The sequence below is a fragment of the Ornithorhynchus anatinus genome, chromosome 1 (genome assembly GCF_004115215.2).
Source record: "Ornithorhynchus anatinus isolate Pmale09 chromosome 1, mOrnAna1.pri.v4, whole genome shotgun sequence".
NCBI lineage: Eukaryota > Metazoa > Chordata > Mammalia > Monotremata > Ornithorhynchidae > Ornithorhynchus > Ornithorhynchus anatinus.
This window is the reverse complement of record NC_041728.1, coordinates 172989073-173008352: the sequence shown is the minus strand read 5'-3', so window position 1 is coordinate 173008352 and position 19280 is coordinate 172989073. Positions and strand designations below refer to the sequence as shown.

The window sequence follows — 19280 nt, the reverse complement described above, 5'->3', positions numbered from 1 at the left end:
GCTATAGTAAATTTTAAAAAGCAGTCCATTTGTAAATGGAAAATGTAAGAGTGTTTTCCTTTTCCTTAGCTGAACTGGGAGATTACAACCATTCAGAGAATTTGCCAGGCTACCTCTCGGATTATTCTTTCGTTCCTAGCCAACCTCAAGACTTTGAAAAAGAAGTAGCAAAATTGCATCAGCAACATACGTAAGGATTCATTGATTCTCAGTTTGCTTAGTGATAATGATGGACTTATTCCTCAACTAGATCACTGAACAACGTGTTTTTATTGTTAAATGGTATTACTTACAAAAATGAATTGCAGCTGTGTGAAGAGTACTGTTAAATGAAGAACCTCTTATGCGTATTGGGCTTAAAAACCTAGGTGAACCTAGGTGATTTTAATTTTTCAAGTAAATGGAGCAATCTAGCATTTGGAGGAGCTGTTGAAAATTTTTCTTACCTAATTGCCAATATACAGTTCTCTATTAGGGAACCAAAAGAAAGATGAAGCCGAAGATGGGAAAATGCACGTTAAAATTTTCGGTTGGAATATGTGAAACTAAATTGCTAAGTAACATTCTTTTAAGCGGGCTTTAAAGTATTTGTGACAAAAACAGGCACTTAAAAATCTTTTTCAAGTTATGAATTTAGGTTATTTGAGTGCAGTGTAAAATTGTACAGTGCAGTTTAAATTCTTCATTGTTTAACCATTTGAAAGTCAGTTTCACATGATAAAGTAACTGTAATATTAGTTAAGCGCTTACTCTGTGCCGAGCACTGCACTAACTGCTGAGGTAGATAGAAGATAATAGGTTCGGACACAGTCCCTGGTCCATGAGGAGCTCACGGTCTAAGGAGAAGGGAGGAGGACAAGGGTGAGCAAGTATTTAACCTCCATTGTACAGATGAGGAAACTGAGGTCAAGAGAAGTAACTCACCTAAGGTCACATAGGGAGTAGAAGAGCTAGAATTACAACCCAAATGTCTTTGCTCCCAGGCCCTCCTTTTTCCTCTAGGCCATGAGCCCTGATTTATTTGATGGGGTTGGTGATAATGAGGAGAGAGATTGTTTTGCCCCCAAATATGGCTCCATTTGCATAAATACCTACTAATTCCTGCATGCCTCATAGAAGGGTTTACAGGTCTGTTGAAGTTACAGAATTAATTTTAATAAAGAAATTGGAAAGTATCTTCTTAGACATGAAAGTTTGGGGAGGTTACATTGGTTATGCTGAACACAGGGAAAATGAGATCATTTTGCTTAGATCTAGAAAACTGTGGTGAGGCAAGGTAGGTGTCAAAGATAAATATGTTGACACTTCCTTGAATTAAAATTTTATCTGAATATTTTATGTGCATTTGGGATTACTTTGCTTTTTAATTCAGCATTGTTATTATAGGGGCTTGTCTCCTGCAGAAGCAGAATTCAATTATCTCAATACAGCACGAACCTTAGAACTCTATGGAGTTGAATTGCACTATGCAAGGGTAAGTGAGGTTGATATTTTATACTATGGTCCAGTTTAGACCCCTTTATTCAATGTTAAATAACTTTGAGTAGGAAAAATGTCAAAGTTGATTTTTAAGAACAGTGTTCATTTATTCAGAGCACTTAGAGGTTTACAAAGAAATTTTTTTCCAGCTTCAAGTAGTTTGTTCTGGGTTTTTTGAGTGTTTTATTAATCAATTAATAAATTGGATTTATTGAGCACTTACTATGTGCAGAGCACTTTACTAAGTGCTTGGGAAAGTAAAGAATAACAGAGTTGGTAGGCATGTTCCCCACCCACGACGAGCTTACAGTCTAGAGGGGGAGACAGACATTAATATAAATAAACGAATTAATCAGTGGTATTTATTGAGCATTTGTCGTGTGCAGAGCACTGTACTAAGTGCTTGGGAGAGTATAACACAACAATATAAGAAGACACTCCCTGCCCACAACAAGCTTACGTGTGTACGTAAGTCTGTGGGGCTGAGGCAGGGTGAATAAAGGATACATATCCAAAGGCATGGGTGACATGGAAGGCAGTGGGAGAAGAGGAAGTAAGGATTTAGTTGTACTGATTCAGCATCTTGTTAAGAAGAATGGAGAAAGTTCACTTTTCCCTATATTATCTCGGTTTCTACAGAGTCTTCATAACCACAATGCAGGATTTTATAATGTGAATATAGTCTTGGAAAGCAGTTTTCTTTAGTATGGAAAGTTCAGATGAGGTTGGTGGAGATTTAGAGGGAGATTAAAAATCCTAATTTCTACAGAATTTTGTTAGGGTTAATTTGCATTATGGAGATGATGTCAAAAATCTCATAGTTAGAATTTTGTTTCCAACTACAAGGTGTTTTCTCATCAAGGACCATGTTGAGAACACTTTATAATTGTAGTTAACACCGTAGTCACAGTTTCTTTAATAACAAGCCCATATCTCGGGGAGCAGGGGGATCATAATTTTGTTCATTTGCACCCCAAATTAGTCACTATTTCATATCAGTCAGTGGTATTTATTAAAGCACTTGGTGCAGAGCAGTTAATCCATCAGTCATATTTATGGAGCGCTTACGGCGTTCAGAGCACTGTACTGAGGACTTGGGAAAGTACCATATAACAATATAACAAACACATTCCCTACCCACAGCGAGCTTAGTCTAAAAGTACTGTACTAAGCATTTGGGAAAATACAATCCTAGAGTTGGTAGGTGTGATCCCTGCCTACAGGGAGTTTACAATCTACAGGGGGAGTTGGACATTAAAAGAGAGTAGACACAGGAGAAATAGAGTATAAGAATATTTACATGAATATTGTGGGGTTGGGGTATCAAAGTACTTAAAGCGGCACACAGCCAAGTTCATAGTCAACGCTGAGGGGAGGGCAGGTAGGGTAATAATAATAATGTCGGTATTTGTTAAGCGCTTACTATGTGCCAAGCACTGTTCTAAGCGCTGGGGTAATGTTGGTATTTGTTAAGCGCTTACTATGTGCCGAGCACTGTTCTAAGCGCTGGGGTAGACACAGGGGAATCAGGTTGTCCCACGTGGGGCTCACAGTCTTCATCCCCATTTTACAGATGAGGTAACTGAGGCACAGAGAAGTGAAGTGACTTGCCCACAGTCACACAGCTGGCAAGTGGCCGAGCTGGGATTCGAACCCATGACCTCTGACTCCAAAGCCTGTGCTCTTTCCACTGAGCCACGCTGCTTCTCTAGAAATAAAGGGCTTAGTCTGGGAAGGCCTCTTGGAGGAGATGGGACTTGAGTAGGGTTTTAAAGGTGGGGAAGTTGGTGGTGTTGGTGATGAAATGCGATGTTGGAGAAGGCTTTTGTGAATACTGCTGGAAAAACAAGCAAATGGATTTTGGAGCAAATTAAACCAAAATGGTCTTTGGAAGGGCAAATGACTCGACTTAGATTAGCATATTTTGGACACATAATCAGGACTAATTCTCTGGGTTAGACACTAATGCTAGGAAAAGTCCAGGGAAAACATGGAAGTGGCAGATCAGCAGCTAGATGGTTAGAGACCATAACAACGATAATGGAAGAACCTTTAGGTTACGGAGTATGGCAGAAGACAGGAAGTTCTGGAGAAAATATATCCATCGAGTCACCATGAATCGAAACGACTCTACAGCACTTGATAACAGTAGAGTGGTGGATAGTTGAATCTGAAGGGGGAGGGAGTTCCAGGCCTGAGGGGTAGAATGTAGGCAAAGGGTGGCTGCCGAGATTGACGAAATTGAGGTACAGTGAGTAGGTTGGTGTTAGAGGAGCCAAGTGTGCTGGTTGTGTTGTATTAGGAAATCAGTGAGGCGAGGTAGGAGGGGGTGAACTGTTTGAGCGCAGTGAAGCCTATGATAAGGAGTTTATTTGATGTGGAGGTGGATTGGCAACCATTGACGGATTTTGAGGAGTGGGGAGTTGTGGTCCAAAGAGGTTTTCAGAAGAATTCATTCAATTGTATCTATTAAGCACTTACTGTGTGCCAAGCACTGTACTAAGCTGGAGGCACAACAAGTAGACACAATACCCTGCCCACAACAAGCTCACAGTCTAGAGGGGAAAACAGGTATTAATATTCATAAATAAACAAATAATATAAATAAATGATCTGGGCATCAGTGAACTCTGGGCTGGAGGGGAATGAGACTGGGTGCAGGGATGTCATTGGTCCTTCTGACTCCCAGCCCCATGTTCTAGCCACTAAAGCCACGCTGCGTCTTCTTCACCACAATACCACAAGGGCAAGAGGAGGGATTGACCCCCTCCCTCCTCGAGTTTCAGCAGATCTGCTCTTCCTCCTTCTGCGCTAGTCTGAGTCCCAACTAGCAGGGTGGAGAAGGGGCTGGTGGTTCTGGGTAAAGAGTTTATCTCTGCATTGGCACAAGCCTGTTGTGGGCAGGGATTGTCTCTCTTTGTTGCTGTGTTATACTTTCCAAACAGTACAGTGCTCTGCACACTGTAAGTGCTCAATAAATATGATTGAATGAATAAATGAATGAGTTGATATTTCTGATTCCGCTACCTCCTCCTGACAGTGGTGACTGTAGATCCCCAAAGCTCCCTCCACTACCTCAAAAAATCTCTGCAATATCGAGTTGGAAATTTAGCATAGCATGCTTTCCTTACCCAGGACTTTCTCCTTTCATTTTGCAAATGGTTATAAAAAAGAACGATCTTCAAGGAGCAATTTCTGGGTCATGGGAGAATGTCCTTTCAACTTCCCAAAGAGAATGTTTTAGACATGTTTAATGCAAATGTAAACCCGGCTGCCCCTGGATTCTCTGGTTCTGTCACTTTACAGAATCACACTCGTGTGTTCGTTTCTTACCAAAATATAATAAAAAATAACAGAACTTCCAAAAAACCTCGTTATTTAAGAGCTTGAATCCCAAGGTGACATCCCTAAATATAAATCGACAAGTGAGCCAAAGTATAGTTGTCACTACCTCCACTCAGAACTGAAACAAGAAAGCCAGTGGAGCTGCTTGTGTATTAGAATTTAATTTGTAGCTTAATTCTATAAAATCAATCTAATTCATAAAAAATTAAGATTTGGTTGTGATCATATCGTGCTGAGTTTTTTGGACACATTCTCACAATTTATTCGAATTTTTGTCTGAAAATAGGAGTTACATTAATCACCAAAGTGAAAGGTGACAAAAGATTCATTTGACCAAATTATCTTTGTGTAAAATTTCAATCTAGTGCAATCATTCAAAATATGGTCAAGAAAAGAGATGGTGGGCATTGAGGAAGAGAGCTAAAAGCAATCTTTAGACACCCGTCACAGTTCATGACGGCACATCATGGATCATACTTCTCAAAATGAAGACAAATGGAATAGGTGGGAGTAAGCGAAACAGCCAGGGTCAGACTCTGAAAAGCAAGGATATATGCTTTTAATGTTTGTGTCCTCAGTGGACAAAGGGACCTAGGAAGAAATAAAGGAATGCAGATGAGTTAATCTGTATATAGATTATGAGCTGCTTGTGGGCAGGCATTGTGTCTACCAACTCTGCTTTACTGTACTCTCCCTGCTGGTCTAGTGCTCTGCACACAGTGAGCATGCAGTGAATACCATTGATTGACTGTCAGTTGAATGAATATAAAGGGATAAATGAAGAAAGGACACGTTGGCCTGAGTTTGCCTGAAAAAAATCAAACTGCTGAAACAAGTTTGCCAACCATTGTAATATCAAATTTAACATGTCTTCAATCGCCCCTTTCCTCTCCATCCAAACGGTTACCATGTTAATCCAAGCACTTGTCCTATCCCACCTGGATTACTGCATCAGAGTCCTTGCTGACTTCCTTGCCTCCTATCTCTCCTCCATCCAGCCCATACTTCACTCTGCTGCCTGGGTCATTTTTCTACAAAAACGTTCAGGACATGATTCCTCACTCCTCAAGAACCTCCAGTGGCTACTCATCCACTTCTGCATCAGATGGGAACTCCTTGCCATCTGCTTTAAAGCAGTCAATCACCTTGCCCCCTCCTACCTCACCTAGCTACTCTCCTACTACAACCCAGACCACACACTTCACTCCTCTAATGCCAACCTTCTCACTGCACCTCAGACTCATCTGTCTCACTGCTAACCTCTCGCCTATGTCCTGCCTCTGGCCTGGAATGCCCTCCCTCTTCATATCTGACAGACAGTTACGCTCTCCTCCTTCACAGTCCGTCCCTGACTAAGCCCTCCTCTCCTTTCCTTTCCCTTCCCTTGACTTGTTCCCTTTATTCATCTCCCCTCCCAGCCCACAGCACTTAGGTACATATCTGTAATTGTATTTATATTACTGTCTGTCTCTTTCTCTAGACTGTAAACTCGTTGTGGGCAGGGAATGTGCCTGTTATATTGTAGTACTCTCCCAAGTGCTTAATGCAGTGCTCTGCACACTCAAGTGCTAAATACCACTGATTGATTGATGTCTGTCTTCCCCCTTCTAGACTGTGAGCCTGTTGTGGGCTGGGATTGTCTCTATTTGTTGCTGAATTATAGTTCCCAAGTGCTTAGTAGAGTGCACAGAGTAAGCGCTTCATAAATACAATTGAATGAATGAGTGAATGAATTGATTCTGCAACCTCTTTCTAGATGTGAAACCTAAACCCACCACCACTTCTTGAATTGTTAAATCAATATCTCCTACATTACACACTCAACCCTAAGTGGCAAGACTAAATTGCAAAAGGCAAGGGGCTGGAATGGAGTCATTCTATCGACTTCAGCTATATTCATTTTGGCTGTGGCAGGTGCTGCTTGTTGGGTGATAATCGAATCCATGTGAACCTCCTATGTGGAGAACTCACTGGTGTAAGAAAGCAGGACTAGGGAGAGAGGATTCAGTGAAGTACTGTGTCAGACCTAGCTGAATGTTGGAAGACAACCATAACAAGGAGGCCAGCCCGGCATGCTGCTGTCAAGAATGACATGGCTTTTCCAAGCAGGGCTTCGCTAAGAAAAGTGAAAACAGCGAGGTGCTATTAACAAGTGTGGCTCAATATGAGTTTGTGTAGAAGGCATTGTTGATTTCAGTCACATCCACATTCATGGGGAGATTTCGCTACCAGTGCCGCCATCTTGAAAGACCCTCCAGCGGTTGTCCATCCAACTCCGCATCAAACTCCTTATCAATGGCTGTAAAGCACTCAATCACCTTGCCCTCTTCACCTTGTCCTCTCCTCCTTACCTTGCTGCTCTCGTACTAAAACCCGGACCACACACTTCCTCCTCTAATGCCAGCCAGTTGACTGTACCTCGATCTCGTCTATCTCTCTGCTGACTCCTCACCCACCTCCTGTCTCTGGCCAAGAACTCGCTCCCCCTCTACAGCCAACAGACCATCACTCTTCCCACCTTCAAAGGCTTATTAAAATCACATCTCTTCCAAGAGGCCTTCCCTGACTAAGCTCTCATGTCTTCTCCTCCCTGTCCCTTCTACATTGCCCTTGCAGTTTAATTTGCACCCTTCATTCGCCCCACCCTCAGCCCAGCACTTAGGTATATGTCCAGAATTTCCACAGACCCAGTGAAGTTAGGAGATTCTAGTGCCAGAGCATTAAAGTTATTCCTTGACCTGTGTGTTTGCATTTAAAAACCCACTGCAAAGATGTGAAGTTTGTAGGAAACCGAGAAGTGTCTTTATGTTTTAGCAGTCTTGGGTTCTTCCCAAGCAGTGTGGCTATTGAGAAGCAGCATGGCTTAGTGGAAAGAGCATGGGCTTGGGATCAGAGGTCTTGGGTTCTAATCCCGGCTCCGCCACTTTTCAGCTGTGTGACTGGGCAAGTCACTTAACTTCTCTGGGTCTCTGTTACCTCATCTGTAAAATGGGGATTAAGACTGTGAGCCCCACATGGGACAACCTCAATACCTTGTATCTACCCCAGTGCTTAGAACAGTACTTGGCACATAGTAAGCGCTTAACAAATGCTATCATTATTATTATTATTATTAATATCTGTCTCCCCCTCTAGACTGTGAGCCCCTTGTGGGAAGGGATTGTGTCTGTTATATTGTACTCTCCCAAGCACTTAGTTCAGTGCTCTGCACCAAGTAACTGCTCAATAAATATCATTGATTGATAACTAGCAGCATGAAAATATGTAGAATACCTCAGAAGCTATAATGGTTTTCTCTTCCTTGTGCTACTGAGTTGGTAGTAGAAAAAATGTTGGCATAGCTATTAGTTGAAGAAATGTTTTTAAGATTCATGTTGACTGTTGTTTTTTTAATGACATTCCAATCAATCAGTGGTATTTACTGAGCACTTACTAGATGCAGGCCACTGTATTATTGGCTTGGGGGAGTTAAGTACAATAGAGTTGGTAGTCATGGTAGTCATGTTCCCTTGCCCACAGCAAGTTTACATTTTAGAGGGCCTTTAATGTTCATCATCTTGAAGAAAATGAAAAGACAGGTGACAGATACTTTTAAATGAATATTTTATTTGCCATGGACAATCAATTTAATAATGTTGGTATTTGTTAAGCGCTTACTATGTGCCGAGCACTGTTCTAAGCGCTGGGGTAGACACAGGGGAATCAGGTTGTCCCACGTGGGGCTCACAGTCTTAATCCCCATTTTACAGATGAGGGAACTGAGGCACCGAGAAGTTAAGTGACTTGCCCAAAGTCACACAGCTGACAAGTGGCAGAGCCGGGGTTCGAACCCATGACCTCTGACTCCAAAGCCCGGGCTCTTTCCACTGAGCCACGCTGCTTCTCTAATTTAACTATATTCCTATCAGGTTTCTTCTCAAGACCAGGACAAGACCATAAATGTTGGATTTTACAGGCAACTGCGGTAAAGTTATTTTTTAAGGAAAATGTTTGCTTGTCAAAGATTTATTGACAGGCTAACAAAAATGAGATGGATTAATTCTGAAGCGATCTTGAGGTTTCCCAGGATTTGTGATTTTTCTTGAGCTCTGTTTTGTAACTAGGTAAGGCAGCCGATGAATAGTAAAATTCTTGGTAGCTTCCATATCTTTTTAACATGCCTTACATCCATTTTTGAGAATGATGTTCTAATAATAATAACTATGGTATTTAAGTACTTACTATGTGCCAAGCACTGTACTAAGCACTGGGGTGGGTACAGGCAAATTGGGTTGGACACAGTCCCTGCCCCACATGAGGGTCCCAGTCTCAATCCTCATTCTACAGATGAGGTAACTGAGGCACAGAGAAGTGACTTGCCCAAGGTCACACAACAGATGAGTGTCAGAGCTGGGATAAGAGCCTTCTGACTCCCAGGCCTGGGCTCTATCCACTACGCCATTTGTTTCCCAACATGAGATGAATTTGGCTTTTCCTCTGGCACTTTCATTCATTCATTCATTCATTCATTCATTCATTCATTCATTCATTCATTCATTCAGTGTATTGATTGAGTGCTTACTAAGTGCAGAACACCGTAGTAAGCGCTTGGCAAGTACAATTTGGCAAGAGAGAGACAATCTCTCTATCTAACAACGGGCTCACAGTCTAGAAGATGGGAGACAGACAACAAAATAAAACAAGTAGACAGACATCAACAGCATAAAAATAAATAAATAGAATTGTAGATTTATACACATGATTAATAAAAGAAATAGAATAATAAATACATACAAATATACACAAGTGCTGTGGGGCGGGGAGGGGTTAGAGCAGAGGGAGGGAGTCGAGGCAATGGGGAGGGGAGCAGGAGCAGAGAGAAAGGTGGGGGCTCAGTCTGGGAAGGCCTCCTAGATGAGGCGAGCTCTCAGTAGGGCTTTGAAGAGGGGAAGAGAGTTAGTTTGGCGGATGTTCGGAGAGAGGGCATTCCAGGTCAGTGGTAGAACGTGGTCCAGGGGTTGACAGCGGGACTGGTGAGAACAAGGCACCATGAGGAGGTTAGTGGCAGAGGAGCGGAGTGTACAGGCTGTGCTGGAGAAGGAGAGAAGGGAGGTGAGGCCGGAGGGGGCAAGGTGATGGAGAGCTTTGAAGCCAAGAGTGAGGCGCTTTTGCTTCATGTGAAGGTTGATAGGCAGCTACTGGAGGTTTTTGAGAAGGGGGGTGACATGCCCAGAGCGGTTATTACAGTAACCCCTGCAATGAAAGCCATGAATTCCCTGGTCTAATATTGTACCTGCTGAGATCTACAGGGCAGGGAGGAGATGTGCTGCCTAGGTGTCTACACAGCAGACATGTACGGAATGCTGAAGAATGGCCACAGAATTTCGAAAATGCTACAGATGTCACCCCTGGCTGACTATAGAAATTGTACTCAGATCTCACTACTCTCTGCTGATGGTGAGATCTTAATCTTTTATTGAAACTGCACATGCAGAATCCCAGAATGACTCGAGAGTAAGTCCAGGGAATACCAGAAAGTATTCAGCCTTTAAAAGTGAGGTGACCATCCCAGAGCAGAGACTTCATAAAGATCTCGTCCCCGAGGGTCAGGTATAATGGCTAATAGGTGCAGCTGATACATGCCATCCTGGCATACATCCAATTGCAGAAAGGTCGGTTGGTTAGTCAGTCTTATGGCCACTTACCATCAGTCAATCTTATTTATTGAGCACTTTCTGTGTGTGGAGCCCTGTACTAAGCGTTTTGGAGAATAGTACAACACAACAATATAACAGACATATTCCCTGCCCACAGTGAGTTTACAACCTAGAAGGGGAGACAGGCATTAATATAGATAAATCCCAGCTCTGCCACTTGTCAGCTGTGTGACTTTGGGCAAGTCACTTAACTTCTCTGTGCCTCAGTTACCTCATCTGTAAAATGGGGATTAAGACTGTGAGCCCCACGTGGAACAACCTGATTCCCCTCTGTCTACCCCAGCGCTTAGAACAGTGCTTGGCACATAGTAAGCGCTTAACAAATACCAACATTATTATTATTATTATAAATTACAGATATGTACATGGAGGCTGTGGGGCTGGGCGGGGTTGGGGGGTGAAGCATAATAAAGGGAACAACTCAGGGCAAGCAGAAGGGAGTGGGAAAAAAGTAAATGAGGACTTAGTCTGGGAAGGCTTCTTGGAGGAGATATGCTTTCAAAAAGACTTTGAAGATGAGGAGAGTAATTTTCTGTAATATAGGAAAAGTGAGGGTGTTCCGGACCAAAGGCAAGATGTAGATGAGAGGTCAGCAGGGAAAGAGATGAGATTGAGGTGCAGTAAGTCGGTTGCCATTAGAGGAGCAAAGTGGGTGGGTTGGGTTGTAGTAGGACAGTAGCGAGGCGACATAGGAGGGGGTGAGGTGACTGAGGGTTTTAAAGCCAACGGTCAGAAGTTTCTATCTGATGAAGAGGTGGATAGGCAACCACAGGAGGTTCTTGAAGAGTGGGGAAATATGGAACCACAGGAGGTTCTTGAGGAGTGGGGAAATATGGCCTGAACGTTTTTGTAGAAAAATGATCTGGGCAGAAGAGTGAAGTGTGGCTGGAGTGGAGAGACGGACAGGAGGCTGGGAAGCAGGGAGCAGCACACAGTGAGAAATCTCACCATCAGGATTGTCCTTTTTGAACCCAAAGGACAGTTTGTGTGTGTGTGTGTTAGTGTGTTTGCACAGACCAGTATGAAAAAAGTTGTCGGAGAAATGGCCTTTATTATTTAACCGTGGAAAAAGACCGTAAAATTGGGCTAGTGGTCTCGTTACTGTGGTGGTATAACAACATCAGTTGCATTGATTTACTTTGCCACATTTAACTTCGCTTCATAATCATCCAAATTTAAATATAGTGTAAAATGTGCAGCACCTGGTCCTACTGAAACATATTAACTAGCTTTGTAATTTCTCAATTGGGAGAGAAAGTAAAACTCGACCTTCTTCATTTTGATTAGAATGTGATGGAGTTAGGAGACTCTCCTTTGTATGCAGACCCATATCGATAGCACCTGATTTAAAGATGAACACTGGTCTGCACCTAATTCCCACCTCTACACCCTTTCCCAGAACTTAGTACAGTGGTCCGCACACAGTAAGCAGTGTGCCCTAGTGGATAGAGCAGAGTCAGAAGGACCTGGTTTCTAATCCCAACTCCGCCACTGGTCCGCTGCGTGGCCCTGGGCAAGTCACTTCACTTCCTGGGTGCCTCAGTTACCTGTGATTAGACCTGTGAACCCCATGTGGGACAGGGACTGGGTCCCACCCAATTAGCTTGTATCTTATCAAGCACTCAGTAAGGTGCCTGGCATGAAGTCACTGGGCAGGGATTGTCTCTATCTGTTGCTGAATTGCACATTCCAAGCGCTTAATACAGTGCTCTGCACATAGTAAGCTCTCAATAAATACTATTGAATGAATGAATGAAGTATTTAACATGCAATTAAAAGTATGTACTTAATAAGTACTGTTAGTCCTACTAGTGATAGTTGCTCAGATAACAATTTTGTTCCCTTTGAAAGCCTTGCCTTCATAGCCAACTTGTGTGGTTTTTATGTTGTTTTGGTAATGCACCAAGCCCTGTAAGTAGAAATCTCCTGCCTTTTATTGACTTCTATTTTAAGCTAACATAAGTTAAAAATAATAACTGTAATTGGGGTACTTGTTTTGCACTTACAAGGGGCTAAACACTGTGCTTAGCACGGGAGCGATGTAATATAATTCGATAAGATAGTCTCTGTCCCACCTAAGGCTCACAGTCTAAGGGGAGAACAGATATTTAATCTCTCTTTTATGACTGAGGAAACCGAAATGCCAGAGAAGGTAAGGGACTTGCCAAAGGCAGCAGGCAGGCGGAAAATGTTGAATTAGAACCCAGGTCTCCAGACTCCCAATTCTGTGCTCTTTCCATTAGACCATGCTGCTCCCCTGTTCAGTGGCAGGTATATTTTAGAAAATAAGACATTTCTCCGGTTACACTCATCCAAATCAATGTGTGATGCTCAAGACATTCCCTACTATATTCATTCATTCAGTCATATATATTGAATGCTTAGTATGTGCAAAGCACAGTACAGAGTGCTTGGAAAGTATAATTTGGCAACAAATACAGACAATCCCTACCCAAAAACAGGCTCACAGTCTAGAAGGGGGGGAGACAGATAAAATAAAACAAAACAAGTAGGCAGGCAACAATCGCATCAATATAAGTAAATAGAATTATAGATATATAAACATCATGAATAAAATAAAAGGAATAATAAATATGTACATCTATACACAAGTGCTGTGGAGTGGGGAGAGGGGTAGAGTAGAGGGAGGGAGTTGGGGCACTGGGGAAGAGGGCCAGAGGAAAAGGGGGGCTCAGTCTTGGAAGGCCTCCTGAAGGAGGTGAGCTTTCACCACTACCTCTAGTAGACTTGCAAATGTTGATTTTCATGATGGAAGTCTTGAAAGATTAATATTGGCCTGAATTTCTAGTTAGGGCTGGTTAAGAAAATGGTAGAGGGAGGTAGAATAATTTATACTTGTGCTTGCTGGGTGTGTTGCCAGTCACTGCTAACACTGTGGTTACCTGCCATTACCTATTTTGTCCTGTACTGGTTCCCTCTTCACACTTCTAAAGGCAGCTTCCTATTGCTACCTTAATGGATGTGGAACTGAATGGAAATCTGAAAGCTTGATTCTAACTTTTTTTTTGGAAATATGGTATTTAAGTCCTTACTATGTGCCAGGCACTGTACTAAGCGCTGGAGTAGATGCAGGCTACTTAAGGTGGACACAGTCCATATCCCACATATAGTTCACAGTCTTAATCCCCATTTTACAGACGAGGCAACTGAGGCACAGAGAAGTGAAGTGACTTGCCTAAGGTCACACAGCAGACCAGAGGCAGAGCTGGGATTTCAGCCTCAGGCCTTCTGACTCTCAGGCCCATGCTCTATCCATTAGCTCATCCTGCTTCTTTTGCGGGCTTCCTTGTGGACTAAAGTTAAACTCTGATGTTCACCTGTGTGATAGAGCTCAAAGGAGCCATCTTTGGGTCCATCAAGGAACAGTATCTGTTTCTGATTCTTTCATTCATTCAGTCGTATTCATTGAGCGCTTACTGGGGCTTAGTCTGGTAAGTGGGGCTTAGTCTGGTAAGGCCTTTTGGAGGAAATGTGTCTTCAGTAAGGCTTTGAAGGGTGGGGAGAGTAATTATCTGTCAAATTTGAGGAGGGAGGGCGTTCCAGGACAGAGGCAGAACGTGGGCTAGGGGTCGGCGACAAGACAGGCGAAACCGAGGCACTGTGAGAAGGTTAGCACTAGAGGAGCAAAGTGTGTGGGCTGGGTTGTAGAAGGAGGGAAGCGAGTTGAGGCAGGAGGAGGTAAGGTGATGGAGAGCTTTAAAGCCTATGCTGAAGTGTTTTGGTTTGATACGGAAGGTGGATGGGCATCCATTGGAGTTTTTTGAGGAAGGGGGTGATGTGTCCTGAACGTTTTTGTAGAAAATTAATCCAGGCAGCAGAGTGAAGAAGGGACTGGAGTGGGGAGAGACAGGAGGCTGGGAGGTCAGGAAGGAGGCTGATAGAGCAATCCAGGCAGGATGGGATGAGTGATTTGTAATAATCATGGTATTTGTTAATTCATTCATTCAGTAGTGTTTATTGAGCACTTACTATGGTGCAGAGCACTGTACTAAGCACTTGGAATGTACAATTTGGCAACAGAGACAGTCCCTGCCCAATGGCGTGCTCAGTGGCAAGAGCCCGGGCTTGGGAGGCAGAGGTCGTGGGTTCGAATCCCGCTTCTGCCACTTGTCAGCTGTGGGCAAGTCACTTCACTTCTCTGTGCCTCAGTTACCTCATCTGTAAAATGGGGATTAAGACTGTGAGCCCCATGTGGGACAAACTGATTACCTTGTATCTTCCCAGAGTTTAGAACAGTGCTTGGCACGTAGTAAGCGCTTAACAAAAACCAACATTCTTATGGGGAAGCAGTGTGGCTCAGTGGAAAGAGCTTGGGCTTCGGAGTCAGAGGTCATGGGTTTGACTCCCGGCTCTGCCACTTGTCAGCTATGTGACTGTGGGCAAGTCACTTAACTTCTCTGTGCCTCAGTGACCTCATCTGTAAAATGGGGATGAAGACTGTGAGCCTCTCATGGGACAACCTGATTACCCTGTATCTCCCCCAGCGCTTAGAACAATGCTCTGCACATAGTAAGCGGTTAACAAATACCAACATTATTATTAAACAGGGGAGACAGACAGCAAAGCAAAACAGAACAAAACAGAAACAACATTATTGTTAAGCTCTTACTATGTGCCAGGCACTGTATTAAGCGCTGGGGTGGATTGCATCAATGTGGTAGCAGATTGGATGAAGAGGAAAGGGTGGATTTTAGTGATCTTGTGAAGGTGGGACCGACAGGATTTGGTACTCTTTCCCAGTGCTTAGTACAGTGCTTGGCACACAGCAACCACTTAGAATCTGTTACTGTCTTTACCTGAAATGCTCGTGGTTTTCAGTGAAGGTGAAATTGAGGAATATCATTTGCAGAGTTTTCTAGAACATGAACATCATCTTTTTTCTACACAATAAAAAGTCCTGCCCGCAGTCAGCACTTAAACATCACTGACTTCTTTTAATGCTGTTTCTAGTGTGATCATGATCAAGCCACATGACCGCTCTGTATCTTGGCTCTTTATTTGTAGGAGAAACCTGTAAAATTTTTCCAATTCTCTGTGATCCGTAGCTTGAAAGTCCCAACCTCACTCCTTTTAAACAGCTCACTAAGTGACTGGTGCCACACTGGGTTTTGTTCGTATTTTTTGTTACCAAATTCATCTTGCAAAAAATACACTGAAGAGAAAATGCAGTATTTGTTCTATGGCAGGATTCGGCCAAAAAGTATCGTGTGATAAGCAAGCTAGGTTGTTCCGATAGCATACGGACACGGAACCCTCCATTTCCTGGGTGGCAGTAGAGTTTTAGGAAGGCAGTGCCCCAATTGATCCATCAACCAGTGACCTATATTGAGTACTTACTGTGTGCAGAGCACTATATGAAGCACACGGAATCGGTAGACCCATTCCTTGCCCCAAAAGAGCTTGCAGTCTAGAGGGAGAGACAAACATTAAATTAAATTACAGCTGTGGGCCTAAATGCCTGGAACTGAGAGTGGGGTGACTCTCAAGCGCTTTAAGGGGACAGATCCAAACTCAGAGGCAACGCAGAAGGGGGAGGGATGAGGGGAATTGAGGGCTTAGAGAGGCTTCTTGGAAGAGATGTGTTTTTAATAAGGCTCTGACAATGGGAGAGTGGTGGTCTGTAGTAAATGAAGAGGGGAGGGGCTCGGCGGCGAGATAGACGAGATGGAGGTACTGTGAGCAGCTGGGTCAGAAATCTGGGGCAGGAGTGTGATCCTCAAATCATGGCTGCCCTCCCTGGAAAGTGAAAAAAGTTGCATCAGGCCAACTTTTCCTAGGTTCACCTGTGGTTTGGCCCCGGGGCCATTTTTGGTTGCTGTTTTTTGCTCTTTCTGATGTGATTGATCCAGGTTTGATTGGGAGACTGAAACAGAAGCACTAGTGATAACATATGGTGAGTGTCAGCCAAGTGAATCATCAGTCAATAAATGGTCTTTATTGAGTGCTTTCTGTATGCAGGGCACCGTACTGAGAAGCAGCATGGGTTAGTGGAAAGAGGCTGGGCTTGAGAGACAGAGGTCATGGGTTCTAATCCCGGCTCCGGCACTTGTCAGCTGTGGGACTTTGGACAAGTCACTTACCTTCTCTGTAAATGGGATTAAGAATGTGAGCCCCACGTGGGACAGCCTCATTACCTTGTATCTCCCCCAGTGTTTAGAACAGTGCTTGGCACGTAGTAAGTACTTAAATGCCATCATCATCATTATTATTGCTGAGCACTTGGAAGAGAACAGTATTCATTCATTTATTCATTCAATAGTATTTACTGAGCGCTTACTATGTGCAGAGCACTGTACTAAGCGCTTGGGATGAACAAGTTGGCAACAGATAGAGACGGTCCCTGCCGTTTGACGGGCTTACAGTCTGATCGGGGGAGACGGACAGACAAGAACAATGGCAATAAATAGAGTCAAGGGGAAGAACATCTCGTAAAAACAATGGCGACTAAATAGAATCAAGGCGATGTACATTTCATTAACAAAATAAATAGGGTAATGAAAATATATACAGTCGAGCGGACGAATACCGTGCTGAGGGGATGGGAAGGGAGAGGGGGAGGAGCAGAGGGAAATGGGGGGAAAAGAGGGTTAAGCTGCGGAGAGGTGAAGGGGGGGTGGTAGAGGGAGTAGAGGGAGAAGAGGAGCTCAGTCTGGGAAGGCCTCTTGGAGGAGGTGAGTTTTAAGTAGGGTTTTGAAGAGGGGAAGAGAATCAGTTTGGCAGAGGTGAGGAGGGAGGGCGTTCCAGGACCGCGGGATGACGTGGCCCGGGGGTCGACGGCGGGATAGGCAAGACCGAGGGACGGCGAGGAGGTGGGCGGCGGAGGAGCGGAGCATGCGGGGTGGGCGGTAGAAAGAGAAGGGAGGAGAGGTAGGAAGGGGCAAGGTGATGGAGAGCCTTGAAGCCTAGAGTGAGGAGTTTTTGTTTGGAGCGGACGTTGATAGGCAACCACTGGAGTTGTTTAAGAAGGGGAGTGACATTCCCAGATCGTTTCTGCAGGAAGATGAGCCGGGCAGCAGAGTGAAGAATAGACTGTAGAATATATAAGCATGACCTGTCCTCTAGCAAGCTTACAATCTAGTAATTATCAGAGAAAAAAGTATTCCACCTTAAATCTTTGGTGGGATTTTCAGGTGGCAGATGAGAACTATTTAAAGGTGTTGTCATCATCTGGGGAAAGAGCCACCCACCTAATTGGCCTGTAAGTAGAATGATTAGGAAAGGAAGTGGAGGGTGGGTGATGGAACATAGTTTTTCCACCTATTCCCTGGGACACTGCAGACACACAAGAGCCATCTGAAGGTGACTTTTTTTTAATCTCAGATCTCCAACTCTGTCATTCACTCATTCAGTCATATTTATTGAGCACTTATTGTGTGCAGAGCACTGTACCGAGAGCTTGAGAGAGTACAGTGTAACAATAAACAGAAACATTTCCTGCCCCCAGTGATTTTATTATAATCTAGAGGGAGAGACAGACATTAATAAAATGTTATAGATATGTACCTAAGTGCTGTGGGGCTGGGAAGGGGAATGAATAAAGGAAGCAAGTCAAGGCGATACAGAAGGGAGTGGGAGAAGAGGGGTGGGGGCTTAGTCAGGGAAGGCCTCTTGGAGGAGATGTGCTTTTATTAAGGTTTTGAAGGGAGGGAGGATAATTGTCTATAGGATTTGAGGAGAGAAGACATTCAGGCCAGAGGTAGGACGTGGGCAAGGAGTCAGAGGCAAGATAAATGAGATGGAGGTACAGTGAGAAGGTTAACATTAGAGTGAAGTGTGTGGGCTGGGTTGTAAGAGAGTAGCGAGGTGAGATGGGAGGGGCCAAAGTGATTCAAGCCCCCTAGACGGTAAGCTCACTGTGGGTAGGGAAGATGCCTACCAACTCTGTTTTGTCGCAGTCTCCCAAACGCTTAATACAGTGCACTAAGTACTACTGATTGATTGATTCAAGTATACTAGACCCTCAGACCCTTCAAGCTGAGACACTTCCTTAGATGACTTTCATCCTTCTCTGATGCCATCCAACTGTTAGCCAGGAAAAAAAACAACTTGAACTTCAGATTTGAAAACCCTTTTCAGTTTGCAATCCTATTTTGTGATCCTCCATACAAAGGGAAGAAAATAGATGGAAGATTTCAGTTTATTGTTATTTACATTTTTGTGCGATTGGATTCTAGTGGGTTGCTTTTGAAAACTTGCTCCTTAGTTTTAAGTAATATTTGCTCCCTCTTCTGTAAATTAGCCTGAAAAATTCAAAACTGTTATTCTGTTTGCAATGTATTTTTTATTCTTTTTTGAAGGATCAAAGTAACAATGAAATTATGATTGGAGTGATGTCAGGAGGAATACTAATTTATAAGAACAGGGTACGAATTAACACCTTTCCATGGTAAGAAACCCCTCCTTCCATCAATGCCTTTGCTTATAAAATTACATGTAGTCTGTTTTTTAATTTCAAGAAATTGTATTTGATTACACTTATTTAAAGGGATTCAATTTGTACCTAATCCCATTTGTGAATCTACCTGTAAAATACATTACAAGGGAAGTATCTTCATACGGAATCTTGATTCTTGCCATTAGACTAAGCTGTTACCATCACTTGTTACCGTTACTGTTATGTTTGCTTGTGATTAAATAATGTATTGTCAGCTACTTTTGGTAATCCGACTAAAGTTTTTAAATATTTTGATGATTTACCAGCTACAGTCTGTTGAAATTAGCGGCCCAGGAGGAAGATGA

At 43.4% G+C, this 19280-nt stretch overlaps 1 protein-coding gene across 5 annotated transcripts in view; it reads left to right on the top strand.

Moving 5' to 3' along the window:
• The window catches only part of PTPN4 (protein tyrosine phosphatase non-receptor type 4), a 278626-nt gene that overhangs the window by 138860 nt on the left and 120486 nt on the right, over positions 1–19280 (top strand). For all 5 annotated transcript variants that reach the window (XM_029061248.1, XM_029061260.2, XM_029061256.2 and 2 more), the window contains 3 exons: positions 70–190; positions 1387–1474; positions 18839–18927. In XM_029061248.1, the coding sequence (XP_028917081.1) occupies positions 70–190; positions 1387–1474; positions 18839–18927 (298 nt within the window). The remainder of the gene's footprint in view (positions 1–69; positions 191–1386; positions 1475–18838; positions 18928–19280) is intronic.